The sequence below is a fragment of the Dama dama genome, chromosome 4 (assembly GCF_033118175.1).
Source record: "Dama dama isolate Ldn47 chromosome 4, ASM3311817v1, whole genome shotgun sequence".
Lineage (NCBI taxonomy): Eukaryota > Metazoa > Chordata > Mammalia > Artiodactyla > Cervidae > Dama > Dama dama.
Genome location: NC_083684.1, coordinates 68,940,228 through 68,957,284, shown reverse-complemented (window position 1 = coordinate 68,957,284; position 17,057 = coordinate 68,940,228). Strand labels below are relative to the sequence as shown.

General features: G+C 58.2%; 1 protein-coding gene across 1 annotated transcript; it reads left to right on the top strand.

The window, feature by feature from the left end:
* The first annotated feature begins 5,930 nt into the window (after window positions 1-5,930).
* Window positions 5,931-13,219, top strand: KMT5C (lysine methyltransferase 5C). Its single transcript, XM_061140273.1, has 9 exons — window positions 5,931-6,029; window positions 7,675-7,934; window positions 8,106-8,271; window positions 8,639-8,748; window positions 9,551-9,714; window positions 9,837-9,856; window positions 11,477-11,613; window positions 11,691-11,851; window positions 12,048-13,219. Exons 2-9 carry the CDS (start codon window positions 7,675-7,677, stop codon window positions 12,545-12,547), a joined length of 1,518 nt encoding a protein of 505 aa, XP_060996256.1. The 5' UTR covers window positions 5,931-6,029; the 3' UTR covers window positions 12,548-13,219.
* The last annotated feature ends 3,838 nt before the right edge of the window (window positions 13,220-17,057 follow it).

Here is a 17,057-nt window from a genome sequence, read left to right as displayed (position 1 = left end):
CATCCTAAAGGAGATCAGTCCTGAATACTCATTGGAAGGACTGATGGTGAAGCTGAAACTCCAATACTTTGGCCACCTGATGCAAAGAACGGACTGATTGGAAAAGACCCTGACGCTGGGAAAGATTGAAGGTGGGAGGAGAAGGGGATGTCAGAGGGTGAGACGGCTGGATGGCTTCACCAACTCGATGAACATGAGTTTGGGTAAACTCCGGGAGTTGGTGATGGACAAGGGAAGCCAGGCATGCTGCAGTCCATGGGGTTGTAAAGAGTTGGACATGACTGAGCTACTGAACTGAACTGAACTAATTCATTGGAAGGACTAAGGCTGAAGCTGAAGCTCCAATCCTCTGGCCACCTGATGTGAAGAGCTGACACATTGAAAAAGATCCTGATGCTGGGAAAGATTGAGGGCAGGAGGAGAAGAAGATGACAGAGGATGAGATGGTTGGATGGCATCACCAACTCAATGGACATGAGTTTGAGCAAGTTCTGGGAGACAGTGGAGACCAGAGGATGCTGGAATACTGCAGTCCATGGGCTCACAAAGAGTTGGACGTGACTCAGTGACTGAACAACAACAAAAAATGCATTCTGTTATTACACAAGTAATACGTGAAAACAGAGACAACTCCCCACCAATCATTTATTTTTTTCCAGCTTTTTTTCAAGTATGACTGACAAACAAAAATTATGAATATTTAAGGTGTGAAACATGGTTTTTCTGATATACACAGATTGTGAAATCATCACCATGATAAAGCTAATTAACACCTCACAGAGCTACCCTTTTGGTGGGAGAGGTGAGAACACTTAGGACTACTCTGTTAACACATTTCAAATGTACAACTATATTTATTACTAACTATAGTCACCACACTGTATGTTACACTCCTGGAATTTACTCATGTTATAATTGGAAGTTTGTACCCTTTGACCAACCTCCCCTTACCACCTCCCAACCACCGTTCCACTTTGTTTCTATGAGTTCAACTATTTTCTGGATTCTACATATAAATGAGTTCACACAGTATTTGTCTTTCTGTGTCTGTCTTTTCTGACCGAGCATAATGTCCTCCGGGTTCATGCATGTGGTTGCAAATGATAGGAGTTCCTCCTTCCTCATAGCTGAAAAACACTGCATTGTGTTTATACATATTTTCTTTATCTAGTCACCTGTCCTCGGACACTTAGCTTGTTTCCATGTCTTGGTTATAATGACTTCTGCTGCAATAAAGTTGGGGGTGCAGGTATCTCTTTGTGACAGTGATTTTATTTCCTTGGGGTATTATCCAGAAATGGGATTGCTGAATCATATGATGATTCTATTTCTAATCTGTTGAGGAAACTCCACACTGTTTGCCATAGTGGGTGCACCAGTTTACATGCCCACAGTGTACCAAGTTTCCTTTTCTCCAAGTCCTTCCCCCAATCATTTAATTTATACATACACATAAGCAGATAATCCTTCCCCTCAAAATATGACCATCCAGGAAATTCCCTGGAGGCCCGGTGGTTAGGACACCGAGTTTTCACTGCCCAGGTTATGTGTTCAGTCCCTGGTTAGGGAACTAAGATCCCACAAGCTGAATGGTGCACCCCCCGCCCCCCGCCAAGAAAAAAGATCATCCTGAATTTGCTGTTTTAGAGCTAGCTTTCCCCCTTAGTAGGCTTCCCTTGTGGCTCAGTTGGTAAAGAACCTGCCTATGATATAGGAGACCTGGGTTTGATCCCTGGGTTGGGAAGAAGGAAATGGCAACCCACTCCAGCATTTTCGCCTGGGAAATCCCATGGACAGAAGAGCCTGGTGGGCTACAGTCCATGGGGCCACGATTGGGCAACTAAACAACAACAATAAAACTCATGAAGAAGCAACTGTTTAATTCATTTTATAGACGGAGGACTTCCCGGGTGGTCCGGTGGTTAAGACTCTGTGCTCCCAACGCAGTGGGCATGGATTCACTCCAGACAGGGAACTAAGATCCCACATGCCACACAATGTGGCCAAAAATAAATAAAAATCCAAATAGTGAAGTATACTGAGGTGCTAAGAGGTTGACTAATTTACAAAAATACATTGCAAAACTGGTCAATGACGGAATTAGAATTTGAGGCCAGGCAGTAATTCCAGATTCTCACTAAGCTACGGTGGCCTTTTTGACAGATTAGAAAATAAATGTTCAGTAAACGGGGCTTCTCAGGTGGCTCAGTGGTAAAGAATCTGCCTGCCAATGGGTCGGGAAGATCCCCTGGAGGAGGAAATGGCAACCCAGTCCTGTATTCTTGCCTGGAGAATCCCCATGGACAGAGGAGCCTGGCGGGCTATAGTCCATGGGGTCGCAAGAGTTAGACACGACTTAGTGACTGAACCACCACCCCCCCCCCTTAATAGTTGACTTGCAACCTTGAGAGTTATCAAGCCCACAATATCTCGCCAGCAATGAATGTCCGGTCTGAGAAAGCCACCTGCAACAAGGCATCTTCTAAGGGACGCTTCTCAAACATACTGGGAATCTGAGTCACCAGTCTGGGAGATTTTGATTTAGGAGGTCAGGGGTGAGGGCCTGAGACTCTGCATTCCTACCAAGTGCCTAAGGGATCCTGCTTGATTCACTGGTCCACGGTTACACTTTGTGTAGCAATGTCCTGAAATAGTTATTAAATAATTGACCAGACTTTCTAGAGGGTAAACCTTGTAATCCATATTTTCACTACATTCTCAAGGTGATTATAATTTTCTCTCTCTTGTTTTTTAGTGGGGTTTCTATTTTTGTTGTTGTTTTTATTTGCTTGATTTTTTGGTGGTAGAATATATGTAATGTCAAACTTGCCATTTTAACCATTTTGTTTTGTAGAAAATATTTATTTATTTTTAGCCGTGCAGGCTCTTCTCTAGTTGCCTGAGAGCGGGGGCCACTCTTCTGTGCAGATTTTCTCACTGCGGTGACTTTTTTGTTGTGGAGCACTGGCTCTAGTCGAGCGGGCTTCGGTAGTTGCGGCTCTCAGACTCCACAGCAGTCTTAGTAGTTATGGTGCTTGGGCTTAGTTGCCCCGCAGCATGTGGGATTTTCCCGGATCGGGGATCAAACCAATGTCCCCTGCATTACAAGGCAGAGTCTTAACCCCTGAGCCCCCAAGAAGCCCCATTTTAATTATTTGAAATTATGCAATCCAAAGGCATTATGCACATGCACGGCACTTGGCAACCGTCACTGCTCTCCAGTTCCAGAACTTCTTCATCCAAAAAAGGAAACCCCACATCCTGTATCAGCCCCTCCCCATTCTCCTCTTGCCCAGCTGGGGGCAGTCGTGGATCTGTTTGGGGGTTTTGTTTGGTTGGTTGTTCTGCTGCGATGTGGCATTCGGGATCTTAGTTCCCTGACCAGGGATTGAACCTGTGCTTTCTGCAGTGGAAGAACAGAGTCCTAACCACTGGACTGCCAGGGAATCCCCCAAATCTGCTTTCTGTCTCTCTGTCTTTCTGTCTATTCTGATATTTCATAGAAATTGAATCACCCCATATGTGATTTTTTGTGTCTGGCTCCTTTTACCCAGTGTGATGCTTTTAAGGTTCATCCGAGTTGTGGCATGTGTCAGTGATTTATTCTTTTCCCAAGGTGTCTTTTATGTCATCTGTGGGTGGAGAACAAGCTGCATCCTATCTGGGCAATGTAGCAGTAGGGGCTGAGAATACAAGCTCTATGATTTGATGGCCGGTTACATCCCCTTGGAAAGCCTCAGTCTGCTCATCTGTAAAATGGGGTAATAGCCCATCCCTCGCAGAGTCGGATACGACTGAAGAGACTTAGCTCACAAGCATAGGACTATTTGCAAAGTGACTGGCATGTGTTAGGAGCTCAGTTAACTATTAGGTACTGCTGTTCTTCCATCTTAGGGGTATGCTGTAATCAGTCAGACCAATCTCCTACAGTTGGACATTACGGTTTTTCCTATTTTTCTGCTTTTTCAACAAATGCTGAGACAAACATTTTTAAATACTGTAACACTTGTCCCATTATTTCTTTAGCATAAAACCCCGAAAGTGGCATTGGTGGGTCAAAATTTTCTTTGCATTATGAAATATCTCTGACATGTAGAAAAAACAGGGAGTATAGGGAATTCACGGCTTCCACCTGCAGGCTTAGAAAAAATAATTGCAGGTAAGGATGTCCTGAGTAGCTTTCCTGACTGCATTCCTTCCGCTCTCCTCCAGGGGTCGCCACTAGGGCACCCCCACCCCAACCCCATGTCATACCCAGGCAAGTTTGCGTTTTATTACCTGTCCACACACAACTCCTGTTTCTTTCTTTCTTTCTTTTTTTTTTTTTCCTCTTTAACCGTATGCATTCGACTCTGTAAACTTCTGCAACTAGCAGCATGCTTTGGGATTGTCAAGGCTGATATACTAAGTGCTGGATCACCCACTTTCACTGCTGTATAGCGTTCCCCTACGTGAAGATGCTGGAGGCAGTGCTTAGTCGCTCAGTCGTGTCCGATTCTTCGCGACCCCATGGACTGTAGTCCGCCAGGATCCTCTGTCCCTGAGGATTCTACAGGCAAAAATACTGGAGTGGGGATTCTCCAGGGGATCTTCCCAACCCAGGGATCGAACCCAGGTCTCCCTCATTGCAGGAGAATTCTTTTATTGTCTGAGCCATCCTTGGCGGAAGTGGGTGGGGGGAATGTGCCTAGGCTGGGGGTGTCTCAGATCTGAGGTTAAGTCCTAGTTCGGGAAGGGACAGTAAGAACAGAGGGTGAGAGTGTGGAAGCACAGATGAAAGACCCCGAGGAGGGTGTTCAGGAAGGTCTCTCAAAGAGGGCTTCTCATTTTATAGATGTGAGCCCGAGGCCCGTAGAGGGCAAGCCACTTCTCCACAGTCACAGGACTGTTTGCAGAAACCAGCTTCATACATTCATTCCTTCAGCACAAATTAACGAAGCACCTATTCCATGCTACGCATTGTTCCAAGAGCACAGGATATTTAGCAGTCAACAAAACAAAGACCGCCTGCTCCAAGTGTGGGGCTTATTATTCTGAGCGTAATTATGATGAATTGCTAATTATGTTTGCCTCTAGGACTGTAGCAGGAGGGTGATCCCTATTGGGGGCGTCGGGGGGTGCCCCATGAGAGCACCCCATGAGTCACGGCTTTCTCCAAAGCCCCTACTTCCGTCTTTCTGACCGATTCACCCACAGAGTGTTATTGGGGGTACTCAAAATTAAACAGGGTTTTTGGGGGGACGAGAAGGTGATCTAGAGCGGGGAAGGAAAGGAAAAGCCCTTTGTACCCTGCAGGGCTGTCAATAAAGTTTTGTCGCCTTGGCAACCGCAGGTCCAGTCGAATTGGGGGTAGGGGGGATGGAAAGAGAGAACAGAAGTGCGCACGCATTCAGCCCCGCTCGTCGGCCGTGGCTTTTCTGCTTTCTCCCTCTGGTGGCCGAAGGTTTAGCCAGGGAAAGAGAACAGGGAGGGCGTGACCCTAACGGTGACAGGCGGAGACCTTAGCCAATGGAAGCATGAGTCGCTCCAAGGCCAACCAATCACACGCGGGCTCTGTAGCCGACGGAGCCCTCCCTCTCTCCTCTTGTACCCAAATAACCCAACTCAAACCCGAGTTTCGCCCGGAGCGACAGCGCTTTCGGCCAATGAGGGCGTCAACTTCTGGCCGTGGGCGGGGATACGTCTCCATGGCAGCGGCGGAAGGACAGCGGCGGCAGCCACTAGGTGCAGTTGGCTGCGCTTTGACGGCAGCGCGGGCGTGGCGGGGTTCTGTAGGGGCACCGAAGGGGGGCGATAGGGGTGGGGCATAACGGAGCCTGACCAATGGGGGCGGAGCAAGCTTCTCGGCAATTGAAGAGTGGCGGGGACATTGGCCAATGGGAGGCCGTAGTGGCCGCGGCGGGGCGGGCCCGGCGGGGCTAACTGGAGGCGCGGCGACCCGGTCGGACGAGAGCTGGAGGAGGAGGCTGTGGGAGGTGGTGGCAGCTGCGGCGCGGGCGCCTGAGGAGGAGGAGGAGGAGGAGAAGCGGGTGAGGGGCGGCGCGGGGCCCGACCTCTGAGCCCCTTCTCGGCCCCCGCCCCGCGCCGCCTTGGCTCCCGGTCGTCCCCATCCCCGTCTGTCCCCCGGCCCGCCCGCCCCTCCTCGTGTCCAGGCGCCCACGTCTCCTGGCCCTTCGGCGAGCCTCAGGCTGCTCTCGGTGCCCAGCCCCTTCCCTGCGCTTCCTCCCCCAGTCCCCTCTGTCGCGCTTCAGGCCCTTCCCTGGACCCTCAGCTCGCCCTCTGACTCTGCACTCCCGTCCTTGGCCCTCAGGCGCGTCCCCTGCGCTCTCGCCGCCTGCCCAGGCCCCTGGAACCCCCCCCCCCCCAGGTCCTCCCCAGGCCCTTGTGTGCTCCCCCCAGTTTCCCTCAGCACCTCAGGCCTTTAACCTGCGTTCTCACTGCCTACCCAGGCTCTACCCTGGAGCCTGGGCGCGCTCCTCGCGGCTCAGGGTTCCTTCCTGGAGCCCCAGGACTCCCCTTGGCTCCATTTGCTTCTCCAACCCCGTTGTGGAACCCGTGGGCCGCCCCCCTCTACCTTCCCAAGACCCTCCCTGGACCTCCAGGTCCTTCTCTGCTTTCGCTGGAGCCTTGGTCTTCCTGCTGGCTTTTCCTGGGGTCCTCGCTGGGTCCCCAAGCCTCCCCGCCGCCCTCCCCCGCTGGCAGCCCGGGCCTTCTCCCTGCGCTGGCTCCCTCCCTGTGGTGTCCGCATTTTGCCTTTACCCCCTTGCCCCTCTGCAGCTTCAGTTCCGTCCCAGCGCCGTCCCGCAGCGCCCCCTCTTTATTTTTCCTCAGCCTTCGGGTCTCCTCTGCCCCCTTTCCCAGCCGCTGTAGCTCCTGGCCTCTCTCCAGCTCCCCTTCCTCGCAGTCTCCCGTCGACTCCCCGAAGCACCCTGGTGTGGGTGCCGGGCAGGCCTCCGCCGTCGGGGTTAGGAGGCTTGTTTTGTTTTCGTTTTGCTAGTCGCCGTCCTTCTCCTGTGTTTTTTCTGGGCCTCCTCTGCCTCTCCACACGTTCTTTTTCTCTCCCCCCTCCCCGCGCTTTGTCCTCCGCGCCCCTCCCCCGGAATCCTTGGAGAGAGAGCAGGTGCTGGAGCCTTCCTGGCTCTCCCTCCCCCCACCACCCCCCCTCCTCTAGACTGCCTGAGGTTTCACCCCGAGCCTTCGGAGGAGGGCTCCCTAGGGCTGCTGGGGAGGCGGGTGGCGGCCGAGGCAGGGAGAGTGGGGGTGGGCTGAGGAACCAGCGGTTCTGACGCGGCAGGAGCTGCTGCCCGGAGCCCCCTGACTCCCACCTCCTGCAGGACTAAGCCTTCAGGGTTATCCCAGACTGCCAATTAATCAGCCTTCCCTGGTCTGTAGGGACCTTTGCGTGCCTGCGCGCGTGTATACATGTATATGGAAGTCCTAGGAAATCTGCGTGCATACATGGGGTCTGTGAATGTGTGTGTGTGGGCAAGGGGGGGAGTTGTCATAAGTGGTTGGAGGGTTTATGTCTGTGCTCAGGAGGCTGCGGAGGTGCAGCTACTAAGGATGGTGGCTGGTATTTCTGGGGGGGTCCCCCCAGTGTCAGAAGCACTTGTTGCATTTCACCTTCACTGAGAGCCCTGTGAAGTCAGTACTGCCTCTCTCTCCGCTTTACAGATGAGGAGGCCAGAGGGCCCGCCCCAGGCTCACAGGGCTCACAAGTGGCACAGAGCAAGCACACACGCGGGATCCCAGCGCCGCGCCCCCTGCCCCGTGCTCCCCACCCCCTGCCGCCGCCACCAGAGACAGCATGGTGCGTGGGGCACCATGGGGCCCGACAGAGTAACGGCCAGAGAGCTGTGTGAGAACGACGACCTGGCCACCAGCCTCGTCCTGGACCCCTACCTCGGCTTCCGCACCCACAAGATGAACGTCAGGTGAGGCGACCCCGGGGAGGGTGGACCCACGGATCTCGGGACCCCTGCCCTGCCACCACCACCCCTCTGCCCCATCCTCCTCTCAGCTCCCAGCGGGGGTGGGGTGGGGCCTGGGAAGGCCCACAGGGAATAGGCCAAGGCCCTGGGACCCAGGCATGCCCTCTCCCCCAGCCCCGTGCCCCCCCTGCGACGACAGCACCACCTGCGCTCAGCTCTGGAGGCCTTCCTGAGGCAGCGGGACCTGGAGGCTGCGTACCGGGCCCTGACGCTGGGAGGCTGGATGGCCCACTACTTCCAGAGCCGGGGCCCACGGCAGGAGGCTGCCCTCAAGACCCACGTGAGGGAGCCCTTCCCTTTCCTCCCCTTGGCCCTCATGTTCTCCTGTCTCCCCCACCTGTCCTGGGCCCTCCGCCCTGTCGGGCAGACCCTCGGCGCAGCCCCCCAGGACCCCCTGACTTCTTATCCATTGGGACCATCTAAAGCAAGGCTCAGACTCCTAGGACAGGTGCGTTGTGGGGCCCTCTGAGATGGAGTCTAACCTCTTCATTTGACAGATGAGGAAACTGAGGCCCCAACAGGGGAAGTGAGCCCCCTGAGACCACACAGTAAGTCAGTGGCAGAGCAGGACTAGAACCCAGGAGAGAGAGGGCCAAGGACAACCCTGCCCCAGCTCCTCACCCCACCCACCCCCTCACCTCCCCCAGATCTATCGCTACCTCCGCGCCTTCCTGCCTGAAAGTGGCTTCACCATCTTGCCCTGTACCCGATATTCCATGGAGACAAACGGAGCCAAGATTGTGTCAACTCGCGCATGGTAAGAGGGCAGGACTCGCAGCCCAGGCCTGACAGGAGGCATCTCTCCCCGGGGACCGCTGGGAGAAGACACCTCCACCCTTGTGGAGGAGACCCCGCACTGAGGCAGCAGGGCCACGAAGATGTCTGTGTTGAGAGAAAGAAGGCAGGGCCTGGCCCCCAGGACCCCCCTGGCCTACCGCAGCCCTGCGGAAGATGAAACCCCCTCCAGCGACCCAGGCTTCCTGGGGCTGCTGGGAAAGGTCTGACCTTGCGCCCAAGAGTGCACTGCTGTCCTTTTGCTCATCCCTACCAGACCCCCCCCACCCCCACCAAGTAGCAATCACTGCTGGGTATGAGGGCAGCCCAGTGAGCAAGAAGAACCCTGCCCTCTGCTCACAGTCTGTGAGAAGGGGGTGGTAGTGGTGCAGGCTCGCGGGGCTGACCTCAGCTGCGCAGTGCTTCCTGAGCCTGCCTGGGAACTTTGAGTGTGTACTTGGGGGCCAGACCTAGGCTGAGACCCACATAATGACTAAAGGGTCTAGTGAAGAGCCTGGGGTGCCTGGGGGGGTGGGGCTTCCAGGCAGGACTGGACCGAGGGAAGCTGAGGCAGTGGGTGCCAGAGGAGACCAGAGCAGGAGAGGATGCGTGCCAGGCATCTGTGGGTGTAGGGCGGCAATGTGACTTTCAGAGACATTTGGGTGGTGGAGCGCGCTGGCCCGCATCAGTTCTTCCCACAGGAGGCCTGGGATGAGAGGCCCCTGTCCCCAGCGCTGGTGGTTGGGGAGGTACTCACAGACCCACAGTGAGTGGCTTCTTGGCAGGAAAAAGAACGAGAAGCTGGAGTTGCTGGTGGGCTGCATCGCCGAGCTGCGGGAGGCCGACGAGGAGCTACTGAGGGCCGGGGAGAATGACTTCAGCATCATGTACTCGACCCGAAAGCGCAGCGCTCAGCTGTGGCTCGGCCCAGCCGCCTTCATCAACCACGGTGGGGGCAGGGCAAGGGGCTGGCAGGGGGAGGGGAGGGGGGCGGTAGGGGCTTGCCCCAGCTTTCTGGCTTCTCTGACCCGGAGTCTCTTCTCTCCCCTGCACACCCACAACTGGTTCCAGACTGCAAACCCAACTGCAAGGTGAGACCTGAGGGTCCCCACATCCGGGGAGGAATGGGCACGTGGGGAGGGGCTTTCGGGTCAGTGAAGAGCTAGAAACTGTCCGGGGTCTCCCCACCTGACCGTGCAGCTTCCCACCCGTCCTTCCCCGTGCCGGGAGGGAGGAGGGGGCTCTGGTAGAGTCACACTGGAACCCAGTCACACTGCCACCTGCTGGCTGCAGTGCCTGCTCTCCCAACCTTGGCTGGGGGCGGGGCTGGTTGAGGGGGAGGGTGGTGGTGGTGGGCAGACCCGAAGTGCCCCTGCCCGGCCTCCCGGGCAGAAGCCCCTGCAGCTGTGATGATAGCAGGAGGCGGGGGAGGCCCTGGGGGTGAGGTCAGAGAGAGCCCTGCCCTGGAGATCCAGGGCTTCTCCTGATAGGAGGCCCTGGGAGGCAGAGGGAGGCCCCCCTCTTCTGTGTGTGGAGGACGGAGTGCGTGGGAGGGAGGAGTTGAGGGGTGACGCCCAGCAAGGCCTTGGGCGTGCGCCCTGAAAGTGTGGGCCTCCCTGGCCTTGGCCATCCTCCAGAGCCCCCCACACGAAGGGGTTGGAGTCCTGGCTCCCCTGCCTGGGCCCTGGTTTGTCCTCTCAGACGGGAAAGGGTGAGAACTCGCCCGCTGGCGTAGCTGTGAAGTCCGGCGTGTGGCAGTGTCCTCTGGGCTTTGGGGCACAGGCAGTGGGTAGGAGAGAGAGGAGGCAGGGCTTGGTGAGGGGGGCGCCAGCCGCCTCGTGGTGCAGAGCCAAGGCTGTACCAGTCAGGGCCAGGAGCTGGAGGAGGAGTAGAGTTTTCCCAGGTGTTGAGGTTGAAGGGGCGCACGCTAAGGTGTCTCAGATGGGGCGCCAGGCTGGGGGGGCTGGGAGGTCGTGGCACGGGGGCTCCCCTCGTGTGTGAGCTCAGTCGCCCCATGGCGGCTCCCGTGGGGTGCGGAGGGTTGGCGTGGAGGTGGGGTACAGGCCGAGGCTGGTGGGTAGCCCAGGGCAGGGAGGCCCTGAGAGGCCGGCTCCAGAGGGGTCTTAGGCACGGAGGGAATGCGGACACCTGGCACTGCCTGCTCGGGAGACGCCAGCCAGCTGTCCTGGCGTCAGGCAGGCCGGTGGCCAGGGCCACTCCCAGGTGTGTGTCAGGCTGGGACGGAGAGACGAGTGGACAGATGGACAGGCGGGTGGGTGGGAGTCCCGCCTCTCCCAGAGGAGGAACCTAGAGGCAGGAGCAGGCAGGCGAGGGGGGTGGCGATCCTGGGCTGAGGCTGGGGGTGGACCCGGGCCTGGAGAAGGGGAGGCGGCAGAAGCAGGCGGCGCAGAAGCAGGCGGTGCGGGGGCCCGGCCACCCGAGGAGCCAGGGGATGGGCCGGAGGGAGCGGTTCCTGTGCGTTGCCAGGCCCGGTTAGGTCATCGTCCTGCAGCGAGGGCGGGAGCCGGCAAAGCAGTGGGGGGACCAGGGAGCCAGTGCCGAGGGCAGGCCCTGGGCAGGGCGTGTCCCGGGGCTCGGCCCCTGCCCATCCCAGGGGTGGGCCGTGAGGCCAGGGGCCCAGGCCAGGCCAGGCGGTGGGGGCAGAGAGCCAGGCCACCCCCAGGGCGGGGCGCTGAGCCTCCGGCCCCCAGTTTGTGCCTGCAGATGGAAACGCAGCCTGCGTGAAGGTGCTCCGGGACATCGAGCCGGGGGACGAGGTGACCTGTTTCTACGGCGAGGGCTTCTTCGGCGAGAAGAACGAGCACTGTGAATGCTACACCTGTGAGAGGTGGGCCGTGGGGCTGGGAGCCGGAAGCGCGTCCTCGGAGGCCCAGCCCTCCCTCCTCACCGCCCTCCCGCCCCCAGGAGAGGTGAGGGCGCTTTCCGACTGCGGCCCAGGGAACCCCTGCCGCCCCGGCCGCTGGACAAGTACGAGCTCCGGGAGACCAAGCGGCGGCTGCAGCAAGGTCTGGACAGGCCCCGGTCCTGTGCGCACCCACCCCTGCGGCGCCGGGACCCCTTCTGCGGTGAGCACGGGGTGGGCGCTGCCCCGTCTTTGCGCTCCTGCCTCGCCCCTCCTCCCACGTCACTCCCTGGGTCTGTCCCCCCTGATGACCAGGAAGAGCCTTGGAGGAGGCGGCGTGAGCAGGAGCTGTGCCCCTGCGGGAGCCCTGCTCACGCAGCCGCCCTTTCCTCCCTGCCCCCCCACCCGGGCCTCCACAGCCGCCTGCCAGCCCCTGCGCCCCCCGCCCTACAGCGCCCGCCTGGACGCCTCGCCCCTCTGGCTCCACTGGCTGCCTCAGCCCCAGCTCCGTGTGCGTCCCCGGAGGCGCCGCCGCCTGCAGCCCCGGCGAGCCCCGCCACCTCCGGTTCTCCGAGCTGCCCGCGTCTCCCTGCACCGGTGGGGAGGCTGCGGCCCCCACTGCTGCCTGCGGGCGGAGGCCCAGGTGGCCCTGGGTCAGGCCCCCCGCGCCCGCTGGGCCCCCCAGCAGGACTGGCATTGGGCCCGGCGCTACGGGCTGCCTTCTGTGGTCCGTGTGGGTCTGAGCCGCGTGGCGCCAGCCCTGCCTCCCACTGCCAGCCCTGCCCCTGCTAGGACCCCCGGCCCCATCCCCGTCCCCAAGCAGGCCCTTGCCTTCACCCCCTTCTCCCCACCCAAGCGCCTGCGGCTGGTGGTCAGCCATGGCTCCATTGACCTGGATGTCAACAGTGATGGGCCGTGACGGGCTGGACAGGGAGGCCTGGGCTGGGAGAGCAGGGTGTCCTTCCTTGGTCCCCTCCTGCCCAGCTTCTCGGGGAGCCACCTCCAGAAGGAGCTCTTGGACCTCTGGGAAGGAGTTGACCTTCGACTCCAGCACAGCTTTGATCTGGGGGCAGGTTGACTTGGACACCCCCAGGGATCTGACCCCTGACCTTTTGTGACTGCTGACCCCTGAGCCACCCCCACCCTGGCAGGGAGCCCTGGCCACTGCCGCCCACCCCCCACCCCCCCGACCGCAGCCCCGGCTCCAGGGCTGAAGGAGCTGTTCCCTGCCCACCTCCTTCTCCTGCTCGGGGAGCAAAGCCATAGGGGCGGGCTGCCCGCAGGCCTGGGGGAGGTGGGGCTGGCTGGGGTGGCCTCCCTAGACACTGCCCTGCAGGGGAGGGGTCAGTTTGCTCTTAGCCTGTGACTGTCTGAGTGGGGGGCGAGGGGGGTTGGCCAGGGGCTTGTCCCCACCACCCCCGTGGGTCTCAGGGAGGCCGGGTGCGACCTCATCTTTCTCATGGTGCTATCCCTGGTGCTACTGGGGTGTGGGGGGTCTCTCCCCTCCCCCACACCAGAATGGGATATGTTGGGGGGTTGGAAGCACTTGAACTTTTTATTTTATTTTATTAAAACGTTGTTATAAGCAGTGCTCCTGGAAGCATTTCATTTTGACTTATGTTCTGAAGAGATGTCCGTGGGGAGGGTGAGACCCTAGGCCTTGCTGGGGAGACCAGACTGGGAGGAGACAGCCAAGACTTTGGGCCCTATAAAGCTTGGGAGCGTGAAAGGACCGTGGGCTCTGAGGATGACCAGGTACAGAGGCAAGAATCCCACTATCACACCAACTGTGCTCATGAAGAATGCTTCTAGACCCATTGTCTCATGCAGGAGGGGAGTCTGCCCATTTTCCAGATGAGATCACTGAGGTCCAGCAATTAGAGTGACTCACCCTGGGTCACATGGGGCCAGATCGCCCTTGTCTGAAGTCCGAGTCCCTCATGTGTGTCACCTGGGTTGGTCTAGCTCCGTGAGGCCAGGACAGTGAATCGTCTCATTTCTTGAGATCCAGTTCTGTTTTCAGTTCCCTGACCAGGGATTGAACCTGGGGCCATGGCAGCGAAAGCCCAGAATCCTAACCCCTGGACCACCAGAGAACTCCTCCCACCACCTCTTAATTCTCCCCTCAACCCCCTTTTACAGAAATACTGCTGCTAAAAAAATAAAAATAAAAAAAAAAAAAAGAAATACTGCTGCTAAGTCGCGTCAGTCATGTCCGACTCTGTGCAACCCCATAGACAGCAGCCCACCAGGCTTCTCTGTCCCTGGGATTCTCCAGGCAAGAACACTGGAGTGGGTTGCCATTTCCTTCTCCAATGCATGAAAGTGACAAGTGAAAGTGAAGTCACTCAGTCGTGTCCGACTCGTCTCAACCCCATGGACTGTAGCCTACCAGGCTCCTCCGTCCACATCCATGGGATTTTCCAGGCAAGAGTACTGGAGTGGGTTGCCATTGCCTTCTACAGAAATACTAACAGCTGACAATTGGCGCTTCCTAATACCAGGTGCACCCCCCCCCCAACCCCCTGCAAAGTGTCTTGTGGACATTTTTCTTCTTGTTCATTGAGGCCTCATAACCATATCACAAGTGTGGTCGGGTGTGGGCTGCAGGCCCTGGTTTATCTCCTCCATGACAACCATGGCAAAGTTTACGCTGGAGGCTGACAAGACCAGGCTGTGTTGGTGAGGAACGTGGAGGGCCTGAGGGGACTGTTGGAAGACCCGGGTGGGCCAACGGGGTGGCCAGTTCACAGCAGGTAACTATTCTTTTTAACTTTAAAATGTTTCATGTATGTATGAAGTTTGAAGTGAAAGTCGCTCAGTTGTGTCTGAGTCTTTGTGACCCCATGGGCTGTGGCCCATCAGGCTCTTCTGTCCCTGGAATTCTCCAGGCAAGAATACTGGAGTGGGCTGCCATTCCCTTCTCCGGGGGATCTTCCTGACCCAGGGATAGTATCCAGGTCTTCTGCATTGCAAGCAGACTACCATCTGAGCCACCAGGAAAGACCATTTATGTGTAGCCTGTTTGATTCCTTTTAGAGCGGGGAAGTGTGTCTTTGTTCCATGCGAGTCCTACTGAACCCTGTTAGCTTTCTCCCTGAGGTTAAAAGTAAGGAGGGAGAGGACCTCCCGGTCAGCAAGTGGCAGTGAGGAGGATGAAGAGAGACGGCCGACACAATCACTAAGGAACCCGTCCCTCTAAACAAGCAGAAGTCCATGCCTTCTAGACAAATGTGACCGCCGAGCAAGTCTTAGCCTGGATGGATGCTGGAGGTTCCGAGGGCCTCCTGGAACCCCATTTCCCATGTAGTAACTGCACATTCACATGCACGTTCTGAGCCCAGAGGGCTGAGAACCTTCGTCCAACCCTCAAAAGCGTCTGGACCGCAAAACAACGGAGATGAGGAACCAGTGATCTGGGTCTCTCATCCTCAGCACTGCTGCCGCCTTGAGCTGCCAGTCCTGTGTCTCAGGACGAGGACTGGCCTCTCCAGCCTTCACTCAGAGATGCCAGTAGCACCCCCTCCGTGGTGACAAAAATATCTGTGGCCCTTGCCAAATGTACCCCTGGGGGCCAAACCCAGCCCCCTGCGAGACCTGTGGGCTAGAGTGACAAGATGATGGGGAAGCAGGTCCTCTGGGACGGTAGGTAGCACAACCGTCACCATCACGGCCCCAGGCACCCTCGCATCTGCCTCCACAGCTGCGCTGCCAAGATGGCCCCGCACCTCTGCAGATGGTCCCGGAGGACAGGCGCATCTGCCTGAGGCCGCAGAGCTGGTACTGTGCCGAGCCCACCGTGCACCGCCAGGCAGAGGGAGCCCCAGCCTCAACAGGGAGCTGAGAGGCGTCCTTGTCGAGTCCTGTGAGCCGGCAGGCCCTGAGTGGGGTGTCGACCTGGAGCTGGGTCTGGGCAAGCCCCTGGGGGAGGGCCGGAGGGTCAAGGCTCAGTCTGAGAACCCCGTCATAGACCAGGGGGCCAGAGCAAGGAAACGGGTAGGCTGGCCGGAGGAGAAGGAGAAGCAGAAAGCCGAAAGAAATGAGAAGTAATTCCAGCCCAGAGTCTCAGAAAGTGCCGCATGCTGTGCCGGAGACAGCAGGGAAAGCCAGGCAGGACACTCAGGCCTGGCTCCCATTTCTCCCCTTGAGGGCGCTCTCTGACCCTTTTACCCTCAGCCTCCAGGAGCTCCCAGGTGGCGCTAGTGGTAAAGAACCCAGAACCCGCCGGCCAATGCAGGTGAAATGGGTTCGATCCCTGGGTAGGTCGGGAACATCCCCCTGGAGAAGGGCATGGCAACCCACCCCAGTAGTCTTGCCTGGAGAAGCCCATGGGCAGAGGAGCCTGGCAGGCCACAGTCCACGGGGTTGCAAAGAGTCGGACAGGACTGAGGCGACAGCACACATCAGGAGCTCCAGGGCCCTGTTGGTGGGTTTGGTCATCGTGGGCTTGCCGATTGGGAGGGCAACTGACAGTCACCCCACCACCTGGTGTGATACTGGGCCCCAGAACTGGACCGACATGCCACAGGTTGTCTAACCGACAGAGATCGCACACCCCCTGAGAGCAGCTGGGCTGGACACTGTTCTGGCTGGTCACACGGCATCATCCTACCCACGGCTCTGGAAAGTGTAGGTGTTGTTATCACTGTGATCTGGGTGAGAAGGCCCCAGCCCAGAGGCCTTAGGGAGTCTGTCTGGGGCCACGGGGCTGGCAGGCTTCAGGGCCGGAACTTGAACCCATGTTCAGAGCTCATCCAGGCTCTGAGGTCTTTGGGAAAGAGGCAGGTACCAGAAGGGAGGCTGGCTCTGTGCCCACGGGAGGCCCAGGGCTCGGTTCAGCAGTGGCTTCCATGGGATGGTGTGGTGGGTGGACAGAGAGCACAGCGCCAGGAGGGCTCACGGAGCAAAGGGTTTTGTGATTCTGTGATCCTGAACCTGTCAGGGGAGGCAGGAGCTGCAGAGGGACGGGAAGAGGGTGGTGGTGATGAGAGGAGGCTGGAAGAGGGTGAGGATGGAGAGGAGGGGAGCGGGGAGGGGAGCAGGGATGCAGGTGAGGGGAGGGGTGGGGGATGGGAGACGCCAGAGGCCTCTGTTTCCTTTGTCCTGGGAGGCTCACCTGGGGGTTTCAGGATGCAGCCGGGCAACGCTGACCAGGGAGTCGTGGAGGAGGTGTTCACAGCCAGAGTTTGGGGCCTGAGAGTGTTGTTCCCCTGGCTGGAGGTGAGGTGGGTCTGGCCCTGCCCTGGGCTCAGGCATTCAGCGGACAGAGGTGGCCAGCCGGGAGGCTGGGCGAGTCGGAATGTCCCGGAGGTGTTGGAGGGATGGGGCCGGGATCCTGGCCCCAGAGGGGAAGAAGGGGGAACTGGGAGGGGCTGCGGCAGCACTGGCCCCTGGGGAGGTCGGGAGGCCAGCCGAGGCCCCACAGGTGT

Bases quoted from the DNA above. Each gene is read 5' to 3' on its own strand.
- KMT5C (XM_061140273.1), top strand. From the start codon at position 7,675: ATGAGGAGGCCAGAGGGCCCGCCCCAGGCTCACAGGGCTCACAAGTGG. The intron at 9,857-11,476 runs GTGAGACCTGAG...TCCGGCCCCCAG, and splicing joins ACTGCAAACCCAACTGCAAG to TTTGTGCCTGCAGATGGAAA. The intron at 11,614-11,690 runs GTGGGCCGTGGG...TCCCGCCCCCAG, and splicing joins GAATGCTACACCTGTGAGAG to GAGAGGTGAGGGCGCTTTCC.